Below are 16,406 nucleotides of genomic sequence, written 5' to 3' on the forward strand. Positions count from 1 at the left end.
AGGCCCTCCCCTCCCCTCGGTCGTTGACACAAAGATGAGGAAGAGATGGTAGGATAGTGACGCCCAGACTGTATTTGTCCTGGATATAAATTACTGTTGCATTCAGGCAGCGATAAATAGAGGGGCCCGGTGTGCAGGGCACAGACCCCACCTGGGTACAGACTCACATACAGGACTAGCCCCTCACCACAGTTACACACGATTCATACAGACCACAGTCCACACCAGGGCTCGCGAAGCAAAACTAATCACGAAGGACTGGTCTTGAAGATGACGACGTAAACGAGTGCACACTGGAGGCCGCAAGCGGCCTTACAATGCATGCGTCTGTGCAGTTCTGGCAGAAGCGGGGGGTCGGGGGATTAGTGGCACCAAGGGCCCCCCAGGAGGCTGCAGCAGGCTGGGCCAGACCACACACTCCTGAGGCCAAACCAGAGCCACTTCTGAGGTCACAGCCACACCCAGGAAAGCTCCGCAGAATCAGAGGCCCAGGCCAGCTGTGCCCCACAAGGGAAGGGGGAGATCCACACCATGGGACCGTTTCTTATGGGGGGAGTTGGGGCTTCCCACAGAGCTGGCTCCATTTTTGGTCAGACTCCTCCTGGGGCCAGTGCGCCATCTGAATCCTTGGGCACGTGGAGGCAGCTTTGTCTTTGGCTGGGTGCACCCCAGCCTGGCCCAGATGCAGGACCCTCCACCAAGCTGTCTGGGGGCGTGGGAGCAGGGGCGCTGCAGGAGCTGGGTCTCCACACACTGACGAGGGATAGGACCGAGCAGATGTCAGCTCACACAGGCACTGGGAACTGCACGTCAACAGCGGGCAAGCAGCGTGGAAAGTGCTAGCGTGGGGTCTGGGGCTGAAAGCCAGCTCCTCCTCCACATGCATGGGGCTGTTTACACCTCCACAAACTCCTCTGCGCCGCCATGCCCTGCTTTTGGTCCCTTCTGGGTGCTAAATGCCGCACCCTGAGGGCCGAGGGGCAGACACTCGGGCCTGGCCCACACTCTGGTGGCAGCACCTGAGACCACCTAGCCTCCACATGGACAGAGGTTCTCCTCCCCCAGCAGAGGCACTAGGAAAGGGCCACCAGGTCCAGCTGGGCACTGCCTGCCCCTGGAGCTGTACCTGGGGTCCAAGCTGCCATCTGTATATAACAAGGCCAGAAAACAAGGGAAGGCACCTTCTCCCTTCCCCGAACACAAAGAAGTCACCAATCACCACCACCCGGCAGCCTGACACGCTGCCCACCAGGGACTGCCCACACCTGCTGCCCGGGGTGGGGAGGTGAGGCTGGAGGTGCTGGCAGCCTGTGTCTGCTGGGGCAGGGACAGACCAGGGAGCCTGCTGCTCTGACTGGCCAGGGGGACGGCCCGAGGGGCACAAAGTGAGGTCAGATCCACCTGGACGGCCTGCGTCCAGCACCATCCAGCTCAAGGGGCTCGGTGGGGAGAGAGATGGAGGGATGAGTGCCCACCCCTGAGGAGAGGACCAGGCCCCCACAGGGCGGAGGGCTCGCCACCTAGAGCCCTGTGCCCACCTGGGACACGGGGAAACACTGCCACCCGCCCAGCAGTCTCCAGTGGGATGAGGGCTGTGACACCAACATGTGTCACCAATGGGATGAGGGCTGGTCCCACTCCGTCCCCGGGAAGATGCTGCGGTCAGGGCTGTCGTCAGGTCCGACCACAGGGCCGGCCACTGTGTGGACGTGCAGCTGCCTCCAGACCACCTGAAAACAAGGCTGGCGGGGGCAGAGATGGCTCGAGCCCCTGGGCTGCCCAGCCACCCCTACCTAGGCTCGCCCTCAGGGGCAGGCGCAGCATCCACCCGGGCATCCCTGGTGGTCCCGGTCCTCCTCGGCTTCTGCTTGGCCTTCCTCAGCATGTGGACCTGTCCCAGGGCAGGGGACACAGGACCAGAGTGACATGGCCGATGGAAGAACGGTACACGGGCAGCCCCCAGTCCTGGGGCCCTGGGCAGCTGATGCCATCTCAGCCCCATTTCACGGAAGGGGAGGGACCTGTCTGGCTGCTCCCTGTGCCATCTGTGGCCCGCCTGACCGCTGGCACAGCCCTCCTCTGAGGCAGGCTCCCTCCCGGAGTCAGTGCTCCCTGGCCGCAGCCGGCCATGCCAGCACCACCTGGGTACCAGCAGCCACTCCCATGGCCGGCCCAGCCCGGCCCACCTCCCCTGGCTCTCCAGCCTCACCCCACGTACCTTAGGGCCAGCAGCTGAGATGATCATGTGCCCTGGGGCCTGGACCCAGGGCTCCCCGTCCACCTGCACCGGGGTGGCCTTGAGGAGCGTGACTCGGAAGTAGGAACCCTGGGCAATCCGGATTCCGGAGCGCAGCCCACCCTGGACCTGGCCCTGGGGCGGGAGAGGCCAGCTGGGCTCAGTGGGGACCAGGGATGCCACCCTGGGCTCGCCCGCCCACCTGGCCAGCGGCTCACCATGTGCACGACGCCCGTCACGCCCACCACCTCCAGTAGCCCGTCGTCCATGCGCGGCTTCTCAAACCTGGCGTCGCTGTCAGAGCCCCACAGGTCGGCCCCCGAGCCCCAGCTGCCGCATAAGAGAGCGGGCACAGAGGTGTAGGTGCAGGCAGGACGAGGGTTGAGCCTGCCCGTGGCCCCACCGGGCAGAGCCTCTGGGGAGCCCCGCCCGTGAGCACCTGGGGATGTTGATGAAGATGAGGCCTTCAATACTGGGCAGCTCCACCTCCTGCCGCTCCACCTGCAGCCGGATCTGCTTGTGCAGGCTCCGAGAGTGACTGATCTTCTGCAGCCCCACCCGTACGTACACACCCTTGTTGTGCAGCCTGCAGGACGGGGCAGGTCGCCCATCACCAGGGGAAGCCCTACCCCGCCTTAGGCAGCCTCCGGGTTCCAGCCCCTCTGCCTATTCCTGCTGGGGGACCTGAGGGAGGTATGCCGTCACCGGTGGCAGCCCCTGCAGCTCCGGTACCTGCTGGGGGACCTGAGGGAGGTATGCCGTCACCAGGTGGCAGCCCCTGCGGCTCCGGTACCTGCTTGTGAACTTGCCAGGCTCCTCTTCCCGTGCCTGGTGGAAGTCCAGGCTCAGCTCTGCGTCGATGCCAATGCCACAGTAGTTACTCATCTGCACGATCTGGGGACAGGGCATTCATCTCCCAGGACCCGGCCACCCTCACCAGGCCCCCTGAGCTCCACAACGGCAGGTCTAGTTCCTTGCCTCCTGCGGGCAGGCGGAGACAAGAGCAAGGGCCACCCCGGCACCAAGCCCAGCACCCAGGAGAGGGCAGCACGGGCAGGTCGTGGCCAGGCTGTGTCGCCAGCTGGCTCGGCACAATCCCCAGCAGCGGCCACTTTCTGTGTCTCCCTCAACTGCCTGCTTTGCAGAGGAGATGATGCAGGCGCATACACACGAGTGTGGCTGGGAAGAGGACGCCCATTGTGACGCGTGTGGCGAGGTCACATGCGGGAGCCTGAAAGGCACCTCACGCCGGGCTGCCCTGTACCTTGGGGGGCTCTGCGTCTGCCGGGCCGTTCTCTGCACTGACAGCCTCGTGGGCATCCAGCAGGATGGTCCAGCGGTCCACGAGCACGGCGTCGGCCTCGTCCACGGACAGCAGTATGGAGAACGGGTCCTCGCCGCTGTAGCCTGCCCCCCAGCGGAGGACTCGACCAAGATCATTCCCTGGGACACAGGCAGACGCAGAGCATCTGTCCACACCCACCCGCCCATCAGCCGGGTGCAGACCCCACCACGGGGACAGCCAACCCAGGCCTCAGCAAAAGTTGTGCAGGAAGGGGTAGACCCTGAGGCCCCCTCCTCGGCTGCACAGCTGACCCCACCTGTGCCCAGGGGCAGGATGGCCACAGAAGGCTCCGGGCAGGCCAGTCGGTACCGTGTCTCCTCCAGGGCGCCGAGCACCCAGCCCACGGTGCCATCGCCACCACACACCAGCACCCGGAAGCAGGGCACCTGGGAGAACAGGTGGAGCCTAGCGGGAAACAGGAAGTGTCCTCCACCAGCTGCAGGCGCAGCCCATCCCCCACCCAGGCTGCCTCTTCCTTTTCAAATGCCCGTCCCGGCCATGTGGAGGACTTCAAGGTCCCAGCACGGGATCCCCGTGGAGCTCCTGCCAGCTGAGACAGCTGTGGCAGCCTCCTGGGGCCCTTCCCGCCCCTGCTGCTGCCCTGGACCAGGGGTCCCGCTGGACTCACCCAGGAAGAGGACCCCCATTGGTCAGGTCGAAGACCTGGTGAGGGTTCAGTAGCTTCCGGAAGCTGCAGAGCAGGTCTCGGCCCTTGAGGCCTCCACTCTTGGGGTTCACGAACACAAGAAGGGGACAGCTGTCTGGGGGCAGCTTCGCGTGCTGACAGACAGGGGGCTGGGTTAGGATGGGGACCCAAGGTGCGGTGTCCCCACTGCTGGGGTTGCCAGGCAGTGCCCAGCCCCCAACCCTGAGCCCACCTGGCCTGGACCAGCCCCCTCCCCAGGAAGGCGTGGCCAGCACCCTCACACGAGGCCTCATACATGAGCTGCGCGGTCACCCCATCTCACTGCTGGCCAGCAGGGCGGCACTGAGGACAGCCGACTGGCTGCCTGGTGCTCCCAGCACAAAGGCCTCAAACCTGCTCACTGAGCCGTGTGTGAACAGACCACACCTGCCTGGGCCATGCAGCCCGAGTCCAGGCTGGAAATCCACGTGGGACTCTGCGTGGCACTCCTTGCCAGCGAGACCAAGGCCTGTCCCCTGGGGCGCCTCTGGTGCACACCTTTGGAGGATGGCGGCTCCCAGGCCACCGCCCACCTACACAGCAGCCGAGAAAAGCTCTTAACTCACAGGGTGGCACGCGGCGTCCCTCGGCCACAGGACAGAGTCCATTTCCCCACACACAACCCCAAGAAACAGTACCCAGGGATCTAGACACAGCGGGCTCAGGGCTGGGGTCCCTACGACAGGAGGCTGGGGACCCTATCACAGGAGGCTGGGGCCCCCACAGCGGGGAAGGCTGGGCAACAGGAGACACACAGGCTGGGTGCAGACACAGGGTGGGCAGCGGCACAGGGGCCGGCCATGGCTGGGGGCAAGGACACACTCGGGGCTTCGTGACCCACTTGGCAGGCAGAGCCGCCTGCGGTCACCACTTACCACTCACCCCAGGGCAGGCAGCTGACGGGAGAGAGAAAGCGCGTGTCGGCCCCACACCTGGCTCTGCCCACAGAGCGAGTGGGGCTGGGGCAGGTGCGTCGGTCCCACACCTGGTTCTGCCCACAGAGTAAGTGGACCTGGGGCAGGGGCTGCATCCTCGGGACAGTGGGGATGGCCACCCTGTCCTGAGCCAGGCAAGGCCAGGTGTAGGGGCCCAGGAGGGAGGCATAGGAGGGAGCCACAGGCATCACCCGTCCCAGCCACAGACAACTCATTCTGCTTGAGCTCTGCTTCGCCTGGACTGGGGTCAGGGTCAAGGGTCAGGGCTCGGGGCAGAGCAGCCATGGACACCTGGGGGGTCCTCATGGGACCCTTTGGGGGCTGGATGGGCTGAGGACGAGAGACCAATGTGAAGGCACGGTGTGCAGTGTGGAGTCCCAGGCTCCAGCCCCTCCATAGGCCAGACCCCCCTTTCCACTTAACCCTGCCCTGTCTCCATGGGTCAGACCCCCCTTTCCCTTCAACCCCGCCCTGTCTCCATAGGTCAGACCCCCCTTTCCCCTTAACCCTGCCCTGTCTCCATGGGTCAGACCCCCCTTTCCCCTTAACCCTGCCCTGTCTCCATGGGTCAGACCCCCTTTTCCCCCGGCCCTGCCCTGTCTCCATGGGTCAGACCCCCGTTTCCCCCGACCCTGCCCTGTCTCCATGGGTCAGACCCCTCTTTCCCCCGACCCTGCCCTGTCTCCACGGACCAGACCCCTCTTTTCCCCGAGCCTGCCCTGTCTCCACGGGCCAGACCCCTCTTTCCCCCAACCCTGCCCTGTCTCCATGGGTCAGACCCCCTTTTCCCCCGGCCCTGCCCTGTCTCCATGGGTCAGACCCCCGTTTCCCCCGACCCTGCCCTGTCTCCATGGACCAGACCCCTCTTTCCCCCGACCCTGCCCTGTCTCCATGGGTCAGACCCCCTTTTCCCCCGGCCCTGCCCTGTCTCCATGGGTCAGACCCCTCTTTCCCCCGACCCTGCCCTGTCTCCATGGACCAGACCCCCTCTTTTCCCCGAGCCTGCCCTGTCTCCATGGGTCAGACCCCCCTTTCCCCCAGCCCTGCCCTGTTGCCAGGTGCCCCCTCTTCTGGGCGCTGTGGGTCTTAAGGGCAGCGTCCAAAGTTTGGGAGCTGCACTGACTGGCCTGGGGAGCTCCAGGCAGAGAGCAGAGGCCCTAAGGCCTCCCGGGCAGGGGGAGTGAGGCTGAGGCTGTACCGGGAGGGCCATGCCTGGGATGCTGACAGCTGGTCACAAACACGCTCTGGCCCTTGGCGAGGCAGCCGCAGCGGGACCCGGCACATCCAGGAGCTGCGTCCTGTGGGCCTCCCTACTGGGTGGAGGCCTCAGGTGCAGCGTGGAAGCTGGGCCTGGCCCCACGGTGCCCCACGGAGCTGGTATCACCCACTGGGCAGGCTCGGATGAGCGCTGACCCTCTGATCTCAGGCCCCTTGCTGTAAAACGGGCAACAGAGTCCTTCCTGCTGTTGTGAGGCACAAACAAGGTGGCACCTACGAGCCCCCAGTGATTCGAGGAAGTGATGCCAGATGAAAAAAGCGAGTCTGGCTGTGGGGCCTGTGCACCTGCAAACCCGGACCTCCCTCTGGCCACCCCCTGGGGTGTGTGAAGAGCCGGCTCGACCGCGCACTCACCAGCAGGTCGGGGAGCACCAGGGCAGTGAGCAGCCGGCCCCGCACAGCAATGTCCTTCAGCAGCACATACAGCCGCTCGGCCTCCGCAAAGCAGGCGACGTCCAGCACTACCGCACCTGTGGCAGGAGCCCAGGACTCAGGGGGAGCCTGTCCCACGGCCCCCACGGTGCCAGGGCAGGAACCAAACCAGGACGTTTCCCCAGCCCAGGGCTGCCCAAGGGAAAGGTCAGGTGCTACATGAGGGCCAGGGCTGTCCCACTTCACCCCAGGAACACCCCTGGGCCTCATGTGACCACGTCCCCCAGGGCGGCTCACCTTGGGAGGAGTAGACGTGACTCACGGACACCACGGTGGCTGCAAAGGCAGACTGTGGTCAGGGCGGTTGGAGGCGAAGGACACACAGCACTGGGGCCAGGGACAGCCCCTCCGCCTGTTCAGGGGTGACATCTCACCCCAAAGGCAGCCTCCCCAGGAAGTACCCCGCCCCACTCCAGGAGCAGGACTCCCAGCTCCCTGGAGGTACAGGGCCCCCCAGAAGGAGAAAGAGAGGCAGAGGCTGAGCACCACAGGGAAGGGCCACAGAGGGCGGGAGGCTCCAGAGCCTCTTAGAGGAAGACACGTGGGCTGGACCCGGAGCTCAGGCCCTGGTGGCTCAAGGAGAGGCAGGAGCCGGCCTCAGCACTGCAGCCCGACTGCCTGCCGCTCAACCCTGCCCCCAGCCAGCAGCCCACGGCCAGCCACGGTGGTCACACCTTTGGTAGCCATGGCCTCATGCAGCAGGCTGCTGTACTCCTCGGGGGACAGGCCGGGAGGCAGGCCACCAACAAACAGGGAGACGTGCGGGGCTACATCCCTGCTCTCTGCCACGTAGAACCGCGTCTGGCTCACCTGCCGCACGGACATCTGCAGGGAGAGGGGCGGGGATGCTGGGCCAGGGAGGACGGCACCACCTCACCAGACCCTCTGTCTCCTCACCCGCAACAGCAAAACAGGGCGTCAGGAACACTCCCAGGAATTCAGTCAACATAAAAACGAGGAAAGGGGCCACAGAGGCTTCCTTGCTGTGGACAACCCCTGTCCATTCCCCTCGAGGATCTCGGGGAGGTCTGCAGCTCAAGGCCTCCCTGCAGGGACCAAGTAGCTTATGACAGAAGGCACCACCCTGTCGGCCAGGACACCCGCTGCCTAGCCAAGGAGAACTCGGTGTCTGAGGCACACCCACCCTGTGGGGCAGAGGCTGTGGCTGAGGGCTGCTGGTTCCCTGGGGGCCGGCGTCCACACCCACTGACCTGCCGGATGTCCTGTAGCCAGTCCAGCAGGGGCTGTTCATCCATCAGCACCGTCCGCTGGACTGCAGAGGTGGGAGCACAGGCCGTCAGCACCCGGCTCCTCGCCCACCTTGGAAGCAGCTGCCCTGAGCCCCCAGGGCCCGTGGGGGTGCAGGGTGGAGCTGGTCAGGAGGGCAGAGCCCAGCCTTGATGTCCGGCACCTCCCTGCAGGAAAGCCTGGGCAGCAGGTCCAAACCCAAAAGGTGCAGGGAGCGCCACGCCCGGCACGGGCTGTCTACTCACCGTGCCTGCAGCCCATCGCCACCTCCACCAGCTGGAAGCTCTCGGGACCCTCGGCCTGTTGGGGTAGAGCTTGGCATCAGGTCTGGGCAGGCCCCCAACCACCTCAGGACACCCACGGGGACAGCCACGCCTGGGCTGGAATGATGGCCTGGCCTCCTGGGGACAGCGACCCCCCACCAAGTCTGGCCGGGATGGAGAGCAGACGCAGGGTACGCACCTGGCGGCCGAGCAGCGGCAGGACCTCCAGCACCACAGAGCGGGCCGTGCTCTTCGGGGTCACTCGCACGGACACGTAGGCCACGCCCACCCTGTGGGGACGCAGCCTGAGCTGGAGCTCCCCCCACCCCGCCCAGCAGACCCTGAGCCTCGGGCCCAGTCTCACTTGAGCCAGCCAGGGTAGATCTTCAGGACCTCCTGGGCCCGCGGCAGAGCCCGGATGACCCAGGCCTCTGGCGTGGCCTCGCCGGACCCGGGGCTTCTGCCTTCCTCCGAGATCACAGCACTCCCGGCCTTGCCCCTAGCCCAGGCATCACAGGCCTGAGAGGAAGGGGGCAGCCGGCACAGCTCCAGGTGGCCAGGGTCCTCCGGGATGTGGTGGGCCCGCAGTGCGGTCTCCTGCAGGGCACCAGGTTAGGGGGACCAAGTTGTGGGAGGTCAGGCGGGGTTCAGTGGGGGGCAGGTCGTGGAGGGGGAGGCCAGGTGGGTGAGGGGCGCCAGGTTGGGGGAGCCAGGTCAGGGGCGCCAGGTGCGGGGACATGCGGTCCTGGGAGGGGGCTCAGACACCTCCCCCAGCCTCCCCCTTACCAGCACCTCCTCGGCACCGGCCAGGCGGGACACAGTGATGAGGCGGAACTGGCTTCTCCTCACCGCGTCGTCGCCATCAAAGATCTTCAGCGTTTGCTTCCCTGGGCCGGGGAAGCTCCATGAGTCCCGGGCGCCCGGGGGACCTCAGGGGAGTTGGGGGGAATAAGGCGGGCACTTACCGGACTCCGGAGTTGCCTGTGTCTCTCTGCCTGGACCCACGGCAGCGCTCCCGTCGGCGCCGTCGCCCCCCTCGCCTGCGGGTCGGGCACACGGACCCCTCACTCAGTGCGCAGCCCCCAGCCCAGAGCGCCCCGGCCGGCCCGCAGCTCACCCGGCTCCGCTGCCTCCACGATGCGGAAGCTCTGCATCTTGCTGAAGCCGCCGGGCAGAAGGCGCACGCACGCGGGGGGCAGGACCAGGGAGCGCAGACGCCCGAAGCCACACTCGGGAGCCAGCGCCGCGGAGCAGACGGAGTGCGCCTGGGGGGACAAGGGCCTGAGCTGGGGGGTCGGAGCCAGGGTGCGGGGGCACCAGGTGCGCCAGGTCCAGGGAAAGACCCCACACGCCGCAGACCCAGCCTGGACCCCATGTCTTTCCTGCCGGCCGCCCCCGAGCACCCACCTGGAACCCGCGCCTCTCCTGCCCCGCCCCCTCCACCTCCCAGCGCCCCCCTGGACCCCGTGCTTCTCCTGCCCCGCCCCCTCCACCTTCTAGCGCCCACCTGGACCCCGTGCCTCTCCTGCCCCGCCCCCTCCACCTTCTAGCTCCCACCTGGACCCCGTGCCTCTCCTGCCCCGCCCCCTCCACCTTCTAGCGCCCACCTGGACCCCGTGCTTCTCCTGCCCCGCCCCCTCCACCTTCTAGCGCCCACCTGGACCCCGTGCCTCTCCTGCCCCGCCCCCTCCACCTTCTAGCGCCCACCTGGACCCCGTGCTTCTCCTGCCCCGCCCCCTCCACCTTCTAGCGCCCACCTGGACCCCGTGCCTCTCCTGCCCCGCCCCCTCCACCTTCTAGCGCCCACCTGGACCCCGTGCCTCTCCTGCCCCGCCCCCTCCACCTTCTAGCGCCCACCTGGACCCCGTGCCTCTCCTGCCCCGCCCCCCCCAACTCCTCCACCTTCCAGCGCCCCCCTGGACCCCGTGCCTCTCCTGCCCCGCCCCCCCCAGCTCCTCCACCTCCCAGCACCCACCCAACCCCGCACCTCTCCTGCCCACCCCCACCCCCTCCACCTCCCAGCGCCCACCTGGACCCCGCACCACTCGCAGCGCATGCCAGCCAGCACGTCAGAGGAGCCGCACGTCTTCCTGCAGACCTCGCAGCGCGCTCCCGAGGGCAGGTTCCCCTCCCGCCAGTGGTGGTGATGGGTGTCCTGCGGAGCGGGGGCAGTCAGCAGCTGGGCCCACCCCACACCGCAGGGCTCCCTGGGGCCGGTGCACTCACGTGGTCCTGGTGCCCATCCTGGTGGCACTGGCGGCAGTCACTGCAGGCGAAGGGCACACAGTCTGGGTGGAGGTGCAGCTCACACACTGGGGGGCAGGCAGGGTTAGAGGTGTCTGCCGCCCCCAAAGGACCCCTGCCTCTGCCGGCGCTTGGGTCTGGCCCCATCCCCACCACCTAGCACCCCGCATCCTTTAACTGTCCTGTGGCCTGCCAGGCGGCCAGCCCTCGGCCTCCCCCATCACCCCTGACAAGCTGCACAGCAGGGGTGGGCTGGGCCACCCTGGCCAGCAGAGACCAGGACACTGGGTGGGGAGCCAGGCAGGCTCCAGGTACCTTCGCAGTGGAGCGCAGGCGCCTCCAGGACCTTGCGGCAGACAGCACAGAACTTGCGCTTGTGGAGCCCCCGGGGGCCGAAGCAGTGGGCCACAGGAACCTGGCGGGGCAGACGCAGCCTCACCTCAGCACTCTTGGTAAGGGCCACAGGCTGCCCGCCACCCCTCCTCCCTCTTCACCTGCGCAGCTCTGCAGCTCTCTCCTGCTGGGAACTGCCTGGCCTGAGCCAGCTGTGCTACCTGGAGGCCCCAGGAACAACCACACCCCCGGGTCCTGGGGACAGCCTGGGTGGTCAAAAGCAGGGAGCAGGCTGTGGCCTCCCCCCAGCAGCCCTGCCTAGCGCAGGGGAGCGAGGACCGCCTGCCACCCCTTCCCTCCTTGGGGCAGGCGAGGTCTGTCAACCGCCTGGCATCTGTCTCCTCGGAGCCAGGAAGATCCCAGCACACAGGGACTGCCCTCTGGGAGACAATCAGGCCACAACGAGTGTGGACCAATGTTTCTGTGTTGGAGAGGGCTGGGCTGCTGCTTTTCCAAGAGAAGGGAAGGAGAAGGACCAAGTCTTCACTCCTGACTCTTGCCCTTATCCCCAAACTTAAACCACACCCAATAAAAGCGTACACAGAAAGACCGTGTTCCAGAATAGCAGCTGTGAGCATGCCAGGATGGTGGGTGACTTTTATTTTGTTAAATATATCTTCTTTTTTTTTTTTTTTTTTTTTTTTGAGACGGAGTCTCGCTCTGTCGCCCAGGCTGGAGTGCAGAGTGGCGCAATCTCAGCTCACTGCAAGCTCCGCCTCCTGGGTTCACGCCATTCTCCTGCTTCAGCCTCCCGAGTAGCTGGGACTCCAGGCACCTGCCACCACACCCGGCTAATTTTTATATTTTGTTTAGTAGAGACGGGGTTTCACCGTGTTAGCCAGGATGGTCTCGATCTCCTGACCTCATGATCCACCCGCCTCGGTCTCCCAAAGTGCTGGGATTACGGGCATGAGCTACCGCGCCCGGCCATTAAATACATCTTCTAAATTCCCTATCATGCATACAGTTGAAATACATACTTATATTTTCCCAATTTAGCAAAGTATAGAAGACATTAAAATCAATTTTAAAAAGCTGCAGCCTTGGGCTGTCCACATGAGGAGGGGCCGCCCAAGCCAGTGTGGAGTCACCAGGGTGTCGGCCACCACCAGGGCCACCGTCGTCAGGCCTCCTGCTCACACGCGGGGAACTGCATCATTAGGAACAGGGCGTCAGACATTCGAGGGGACGGCGCAGCCGGATGTCCGCCAGTGGCAGGTGCACCTGCTGGCCTGGCTTCCCCTCCTGCTGCACACTCGGGTGTGCCTCGAGGCCTGCGCCCCACCTGCAGCCTGAGCACATCAGGGAATGCGGACTTGAGGGGCCTCAGTCTGAAGACGGAGAGGCTGACAGCTGAGGGAGGAATAAGCCTGGCCCTTCCTACATGTCCCTGCTGTCACCACTGTCACCAGAGAAGGGAAGTCCCCTGTGCCCTGCAGTGACCTGGGCCAGTCACCTCCCTGCCCCATCCAGAGCCCTTAGAGGGAGGCTGGTGGCCAAGACACCCTCAGGTACCCAGGCTTCCTGCCTTTGCTTTTTATTCAAGCTTCCTTGAGATGCTTGTGGGTTCACACATAGCTGTGAGGAAATTGGACAGACCCCCTGAAGCCTTTGTCAGCTCCCCTAAGTGTGTGATTTTGCAAACTAAGGTCATAGCCAGATGCCGAAATCTCCATCCCCCCAGGAGCCCTCACGCTGAGTGTCACAGCCACGCCCACTTCTCCGCCTGGAAACCTCTTTACATCTGTGTTCCCTTTAGTTTCATCATTTTGAGCACGTTCTATGGACAGGATCTTGCTATTTGCGACCCTGGGGACTGGCTTTTATCATCGTCAGCAGATCCATGCAGGGTGCTGAGCCTTTTGATCCCGAGCAGTATCTGACCTTTGCCTTTCAACTGCAGGTTATCACTAACGTCTGACATGAAGGTTCTCAGTGCCTCGACCCCACGAGAGCTGACACATCCCCCAGCCTCTTGTAGGTGCAACACCCAGCTCCACACTCACCCGGACCAGGCTGGGTGCCATACTCGTGCACGGGATCCTCACATGCTTCAGGCACTTCTCATGAGACATGAAATTGCAGACTGTGGGAATGAGGGCTGTGAGTTGGCCCCTGTCCTACCCAATGGCTGTCCTACCCAGGAAGTTAGAGGCCCCAGGGCAACGACTGCCATACCCACCATGCCGCACCAGGGTCCCTGTGGTCCTCGAGTTCCCCCACCACCCCACCCACTCATTGGAGAGAGCCTGCGGCCCAGGAGCCCAGGAGCAAGAACCTGGGTGGTCTTGACCATCCTGGAGGACAATGAGTATGTCCTCTCACCCAGAGAACAGTCCCTTCCCTTCACACGTGGGCCCAGCACTCTTCCTGCCTCTGCAGTTGGGTCTCTCAAGGGGCAGCCCTGGGCTCACCAGGCTCGCCAGGCGGCAGGGGCTTCTCGGCCTTTGGCAGATTGGCTTTGCCAAGGACACCTGTGTCTCACTCCCCCGAAACTACGCATACCCCTAATTGTCCCTGCTACATGCTGTGCACTGTGCCTGAGACCTAGAGCCACCCAAGGCAGGTGAGGGCTCTGGGAGGCAGGAGCCGCTGGGGAATGGACAGCCCCAAGCCTCCCAAGGAGCTCTGGCCGTGTGCACAGGACCCAGGGAGCACCTCAGCCGGCAGGGTGCTCAGGAGGGCATAAGAGGAGCAAGTGCCACACCCGAGCAGTAAAAACAGACAGGAGGGTGGGGCCGGGGCAGAAGGGAGGGCAGGAGCCCTGGGCTGGGGCAAAGGCTGCCGGGGCTGGGAGTGGGCAGGGCAGTCAGTGACACACCTGCCAAGACAGCCCCAGGTGAAGGTTGTGCCATGGAGCCCCAGGCAGCCCAGCTGGGACAGGGAGCTCTTCCAGCAGGCCCCGCTGGTGCCACCCTTCACCTGCTGCAGCCCTAGCCACCCCAGTCTCCAAATGGGACCGGGAGAAGCTCCTCCTGGCAGCTTAAGAGAAAAGCTCTGGAAGCAGGCCAGGGTCCACTGAGAGGCGGGGGGACGGGCAGCGCCCAGGTCCCTCCTCTGCCATGGAGACAGGGCCTGCTCACCCCATGCCCCACGCTTGTGTCTCTTGGCGGGGAGGGCGCCCTCCTTCCCATACCGCTGCTGGCCCCTCTTCCACGGGTGCTGCCCAGGAGGGCCCTTTTGCTCCCTCCGAAGGGGGAGGGGACCCGGAGTCTGGCCTCAAGCCGGGAGCTGCCTCAGCCACACATGCACACTCCCCACCTCTGGGGAAGCCCCTGGCATCCCCAGGCAGCAGGCATGGCTGTGCCATGCTCTGATGTGACAAAGAAGCTGGCGGGCCAGGCCACCTTGTGCAGCCCTGGGGGTTGGAACAACCACGCTGTTTCCACCACAGACGACATCCCCGTGTGAGGGGACAGTCTCCTCTGCGGACCCCGGCCTGAGTGGACCCCTATCCCCAGAGCAAAGGCCTGAATCCCTGAGCAGAGCAGAGGCTTCTTAGCCCCTCCCACCTCGGCGTCCCTGGCCAGGACACAGTAAGTGTCAAACGTCCAGGACTCCGATCCTGTCCCTCGCTCCCTCCAGAGACTGGGCTGTGGTTCCCCTGTCCCTCGCTCCCTCCAGAGGCTGGGCTGTGGTCCCCCTGTCCCTCGCTCCCTCCAGAGGCTGGGCTGTGGTCCCCAGGGCCCGCCTGCTTGCCGCGGGGGAAGATGAGAGCCAGCCCTGGGAGCACCCGGGGCCCAGAGCAGGGAAGGGCTGTCCTCACCCCAGCAAGGGCTGGGCAGCTGGGTGGAGCAGGGCCGGGCCTGGCTCTCCAGGAGGCTGGGACTCTGGGCCACAGCATGAGAAGGGCTAGGGCCAGGGGCCCAGGCCAGCCCTGCTTAGCCACACCTGCTGCCCCAGCCACTGGGAGAGGAAGCCGGCCATGGGGACCCCAGCTGAGGTCCCGCTCGCATCAGGCACAGCCCCTGGGTCGCAGCCATCGCGCGGCACTATGGAGATACTGCCCGCACCTCCCAGGTGAGAAAGCCCACAGCCTGGAGCGGCCCCACGGCGCACAGGCCCCAGCCGCCCCATGAGAGCACGTCCCGCGAGCAGGGCTGGGATCCCGCCCTCCACTCCCCCGAAAGCGCCGGTGCCACCTCCGCTCAGGCTCCCGCCCACGGGGCAGAGGCAGGGCTGCAGCCGGGTGGGCATCGGGCCCGGGCGCTCACCGTCGCACAGGAAGCCGGCCAGCCCCCAGATGAAGTCGGAGCAGAGGTGGCAGAAGGTGGGCTTGGTGAGCGTCACCTTCCGGAAGCTGTGTCCCGGCGCGGCAGCGGGGCCCGGGGCTCTGGCGCCTGCCCGCTCCGGTCCCGGCCCCGGCCCCGGCCCCGGGCGCGCGCGGCCTCCTGCGCCCAGCACGGGGCTGCAGGCCGGGCTGCCGGGGCGCGGGGAGCCGTCGCCCAGCCAGGCGCGGGCCCCGGGCTCGGCCGCCGCCGCCATTCCCGGCCCGAGCGGCCCGAGCCCCTTTGGGTCCGCGCTGGGGGTACACGAGCCGCCACTACACTGCCGCGCCGCGCAGCCCGGCTTCCGACTGCGCCCGCCCCACTGCGCAGGCGCGGGCCGCGGGGCGGGGCCGTGCGCAGCTGGTGGGCGGATCTGGGGGCTGGTGGGGCGGGGCCTGCTAAAGGTCGCAGCCGTGCCCTGTCGATGAGCGGGGCTGGGGGCGGGCCCTGTGAGCGGGCGGGGAGGGGCGGGGCCTGCTAAGGGGCGGGCCCCTTAGCAGCCGTGGGGAACTGGTCCGCGTGGGCTCGGTTTGACCGCAGCCGGCCCAGACTTCCCCGCACGCGGCCTCCGGACGCCGCACGCGCGGCGTTGTACCTGCGGGGTCCCGGCCCGCGGCTGCGCAGACGGGCGCCTCCCACGCGAGACACGGATGCTGTCCGAGGCCCCCGGCCGCGCAGGACGCCCCCGGCGAGGGGCAGCGCTGCGGGCCTCCCACAGTGGGTCCCGGAAAGCGGGTTTTGCGGTGCTTGGGCGGCTCCGTCCGTGGGGTCTTCGCACGCGCAGACTTGGCCCTGCCCGAGGCCCAGGACCCCCGGCGCCCGACCGCTGTCCTTACTGCAACGGGGGACCCGCCTGCGGCCCGGGGCTGTCCGCTCGCGACCCCCACCCGGGCCTCACGCTGAGCGCCCAGCTCTTCTGCCCCGTGCGCGCCACGGGTCTTGTTCAGGTGGCGCTGGTGGCCTTTGAGAGCCGCGTCCACGCGGGTCACCCCTCCCCGCCGCTGGCAGCAGTCTGGGTCTCTGCCCCCGTGGGCCTAACTGTGGATAGGAGTCTGCGCAGCCGGGGACCCTACCCCAGG

At 66.2% G+C, this 16,406-nt stretch overlaps 1 protein-coding gene across 3 annotated transcripts; it reads right to left on the minus strand.

Moving 5' to 3' along the window:
* Window positions 1–49: 49 nt before the first annotated feature.
* DGKQ (diacylglycerol kinase theta) lies at window positions 50–15,637 on the minus strand. Of its 3 annotated transcripts, XM_054485919.2 has the most exons (23): window positions 15,274–15,637; window positions 13,066–13,145; window positions 10,982–11,081; window positions 10,649–10,734; window positions 10,452–10,577; window positions 9,540–9,687; window positions 9,388–9,462; window positions 9,209–9,309; window positions 8,787–9,019; window positions 8,622–8,712; window positions 8,405–8,459; window positions 8,123–8,184; window positions 7,586–7,736; window positions 7,149–7,187; window positions 6,834–6,949; window positions 4,210–4,361; window positions 3,838–3,986; window positions 3,501–3,679; window positions 3,030–3,130; window positions 2,676–2,822; window positions 2,455–2,566; window positions 2,219–2,371; window positions 50–1,891 (listed from the first exon to the last, which is right to left on the minus strand). In XM_054485919.2, exons 1-23 carry the CDS (start codon window positions 15,542–15,544, stop codon window positions 1,790–1,792), a joined length of 2,829 nt encoding a protein of 942 aa, XP_054341894.1. In that variant the 5' UTR covers window positions 15,545–15,637; the 3' UTR covers window positions 50–1,789. The 3 variants fall into 3 exon arrangements, with proteins under 3 accessions (XP_054341894.1, XP_063519529.1, XP_063519530.1); XM_063663459.1 differs by having other exon boundaries at window positions 50–2,371; window positions 15,274–15,634; XM_063663460.1 differs by lacking the exons at window positions 50–1,891; window positions 2,219–2,371; window positions 2,455–2,566; window positions 2,676–2,822 and adding an exon at window positions 2,858–2,908 and having other exon boundaries at window positions 2,969–3,130; window positions 15,274–15,634.
* Between the last annotated feature and the right edge of the window lie 769 nt (window positions 15,638–16,406).

Source organism: Pongo pygmaeus, chromosome 3 (genome assembly GCF_028885625.2).
Source record: "Pongo pygmaeus isolate AG05252 chromosome 3, NHGRI_mPonPyg2-v2.0_pri, whole genome shotgun sequence".
In the NCBI taxonomy this organism is placed as follows: domain Eukaryota; kingdom Metazoa; phylum Chordata; class Mammalia; order Primates; family Hominidae; genus Pongo; species Pongo pygmaeus.

Coding starts and splice junctions, on each gene's coding strand:
- DGKQ (XM_063663459.1), bottom strand. CDS start 15,544: ATGGCGGCGGCGGCCGAGCCCGGGGCCCGCGCCTGGCTGGGCGACGGC. Junction 3,131..3,500: donor CAGACGCAGAGCCCCCCAAG/GTACAGGGCAGC, acceptor CCCTGTCCCCAG/ATCGTGCAGATGAGTAACTA. Junction 2,823..3,029: donor CCTGGCAAGTTCACAAGCAG/GTACCGGAGCCG, acceptor CCCGTCCTGCAG/GCTGCACAACAAGGGTGTGT.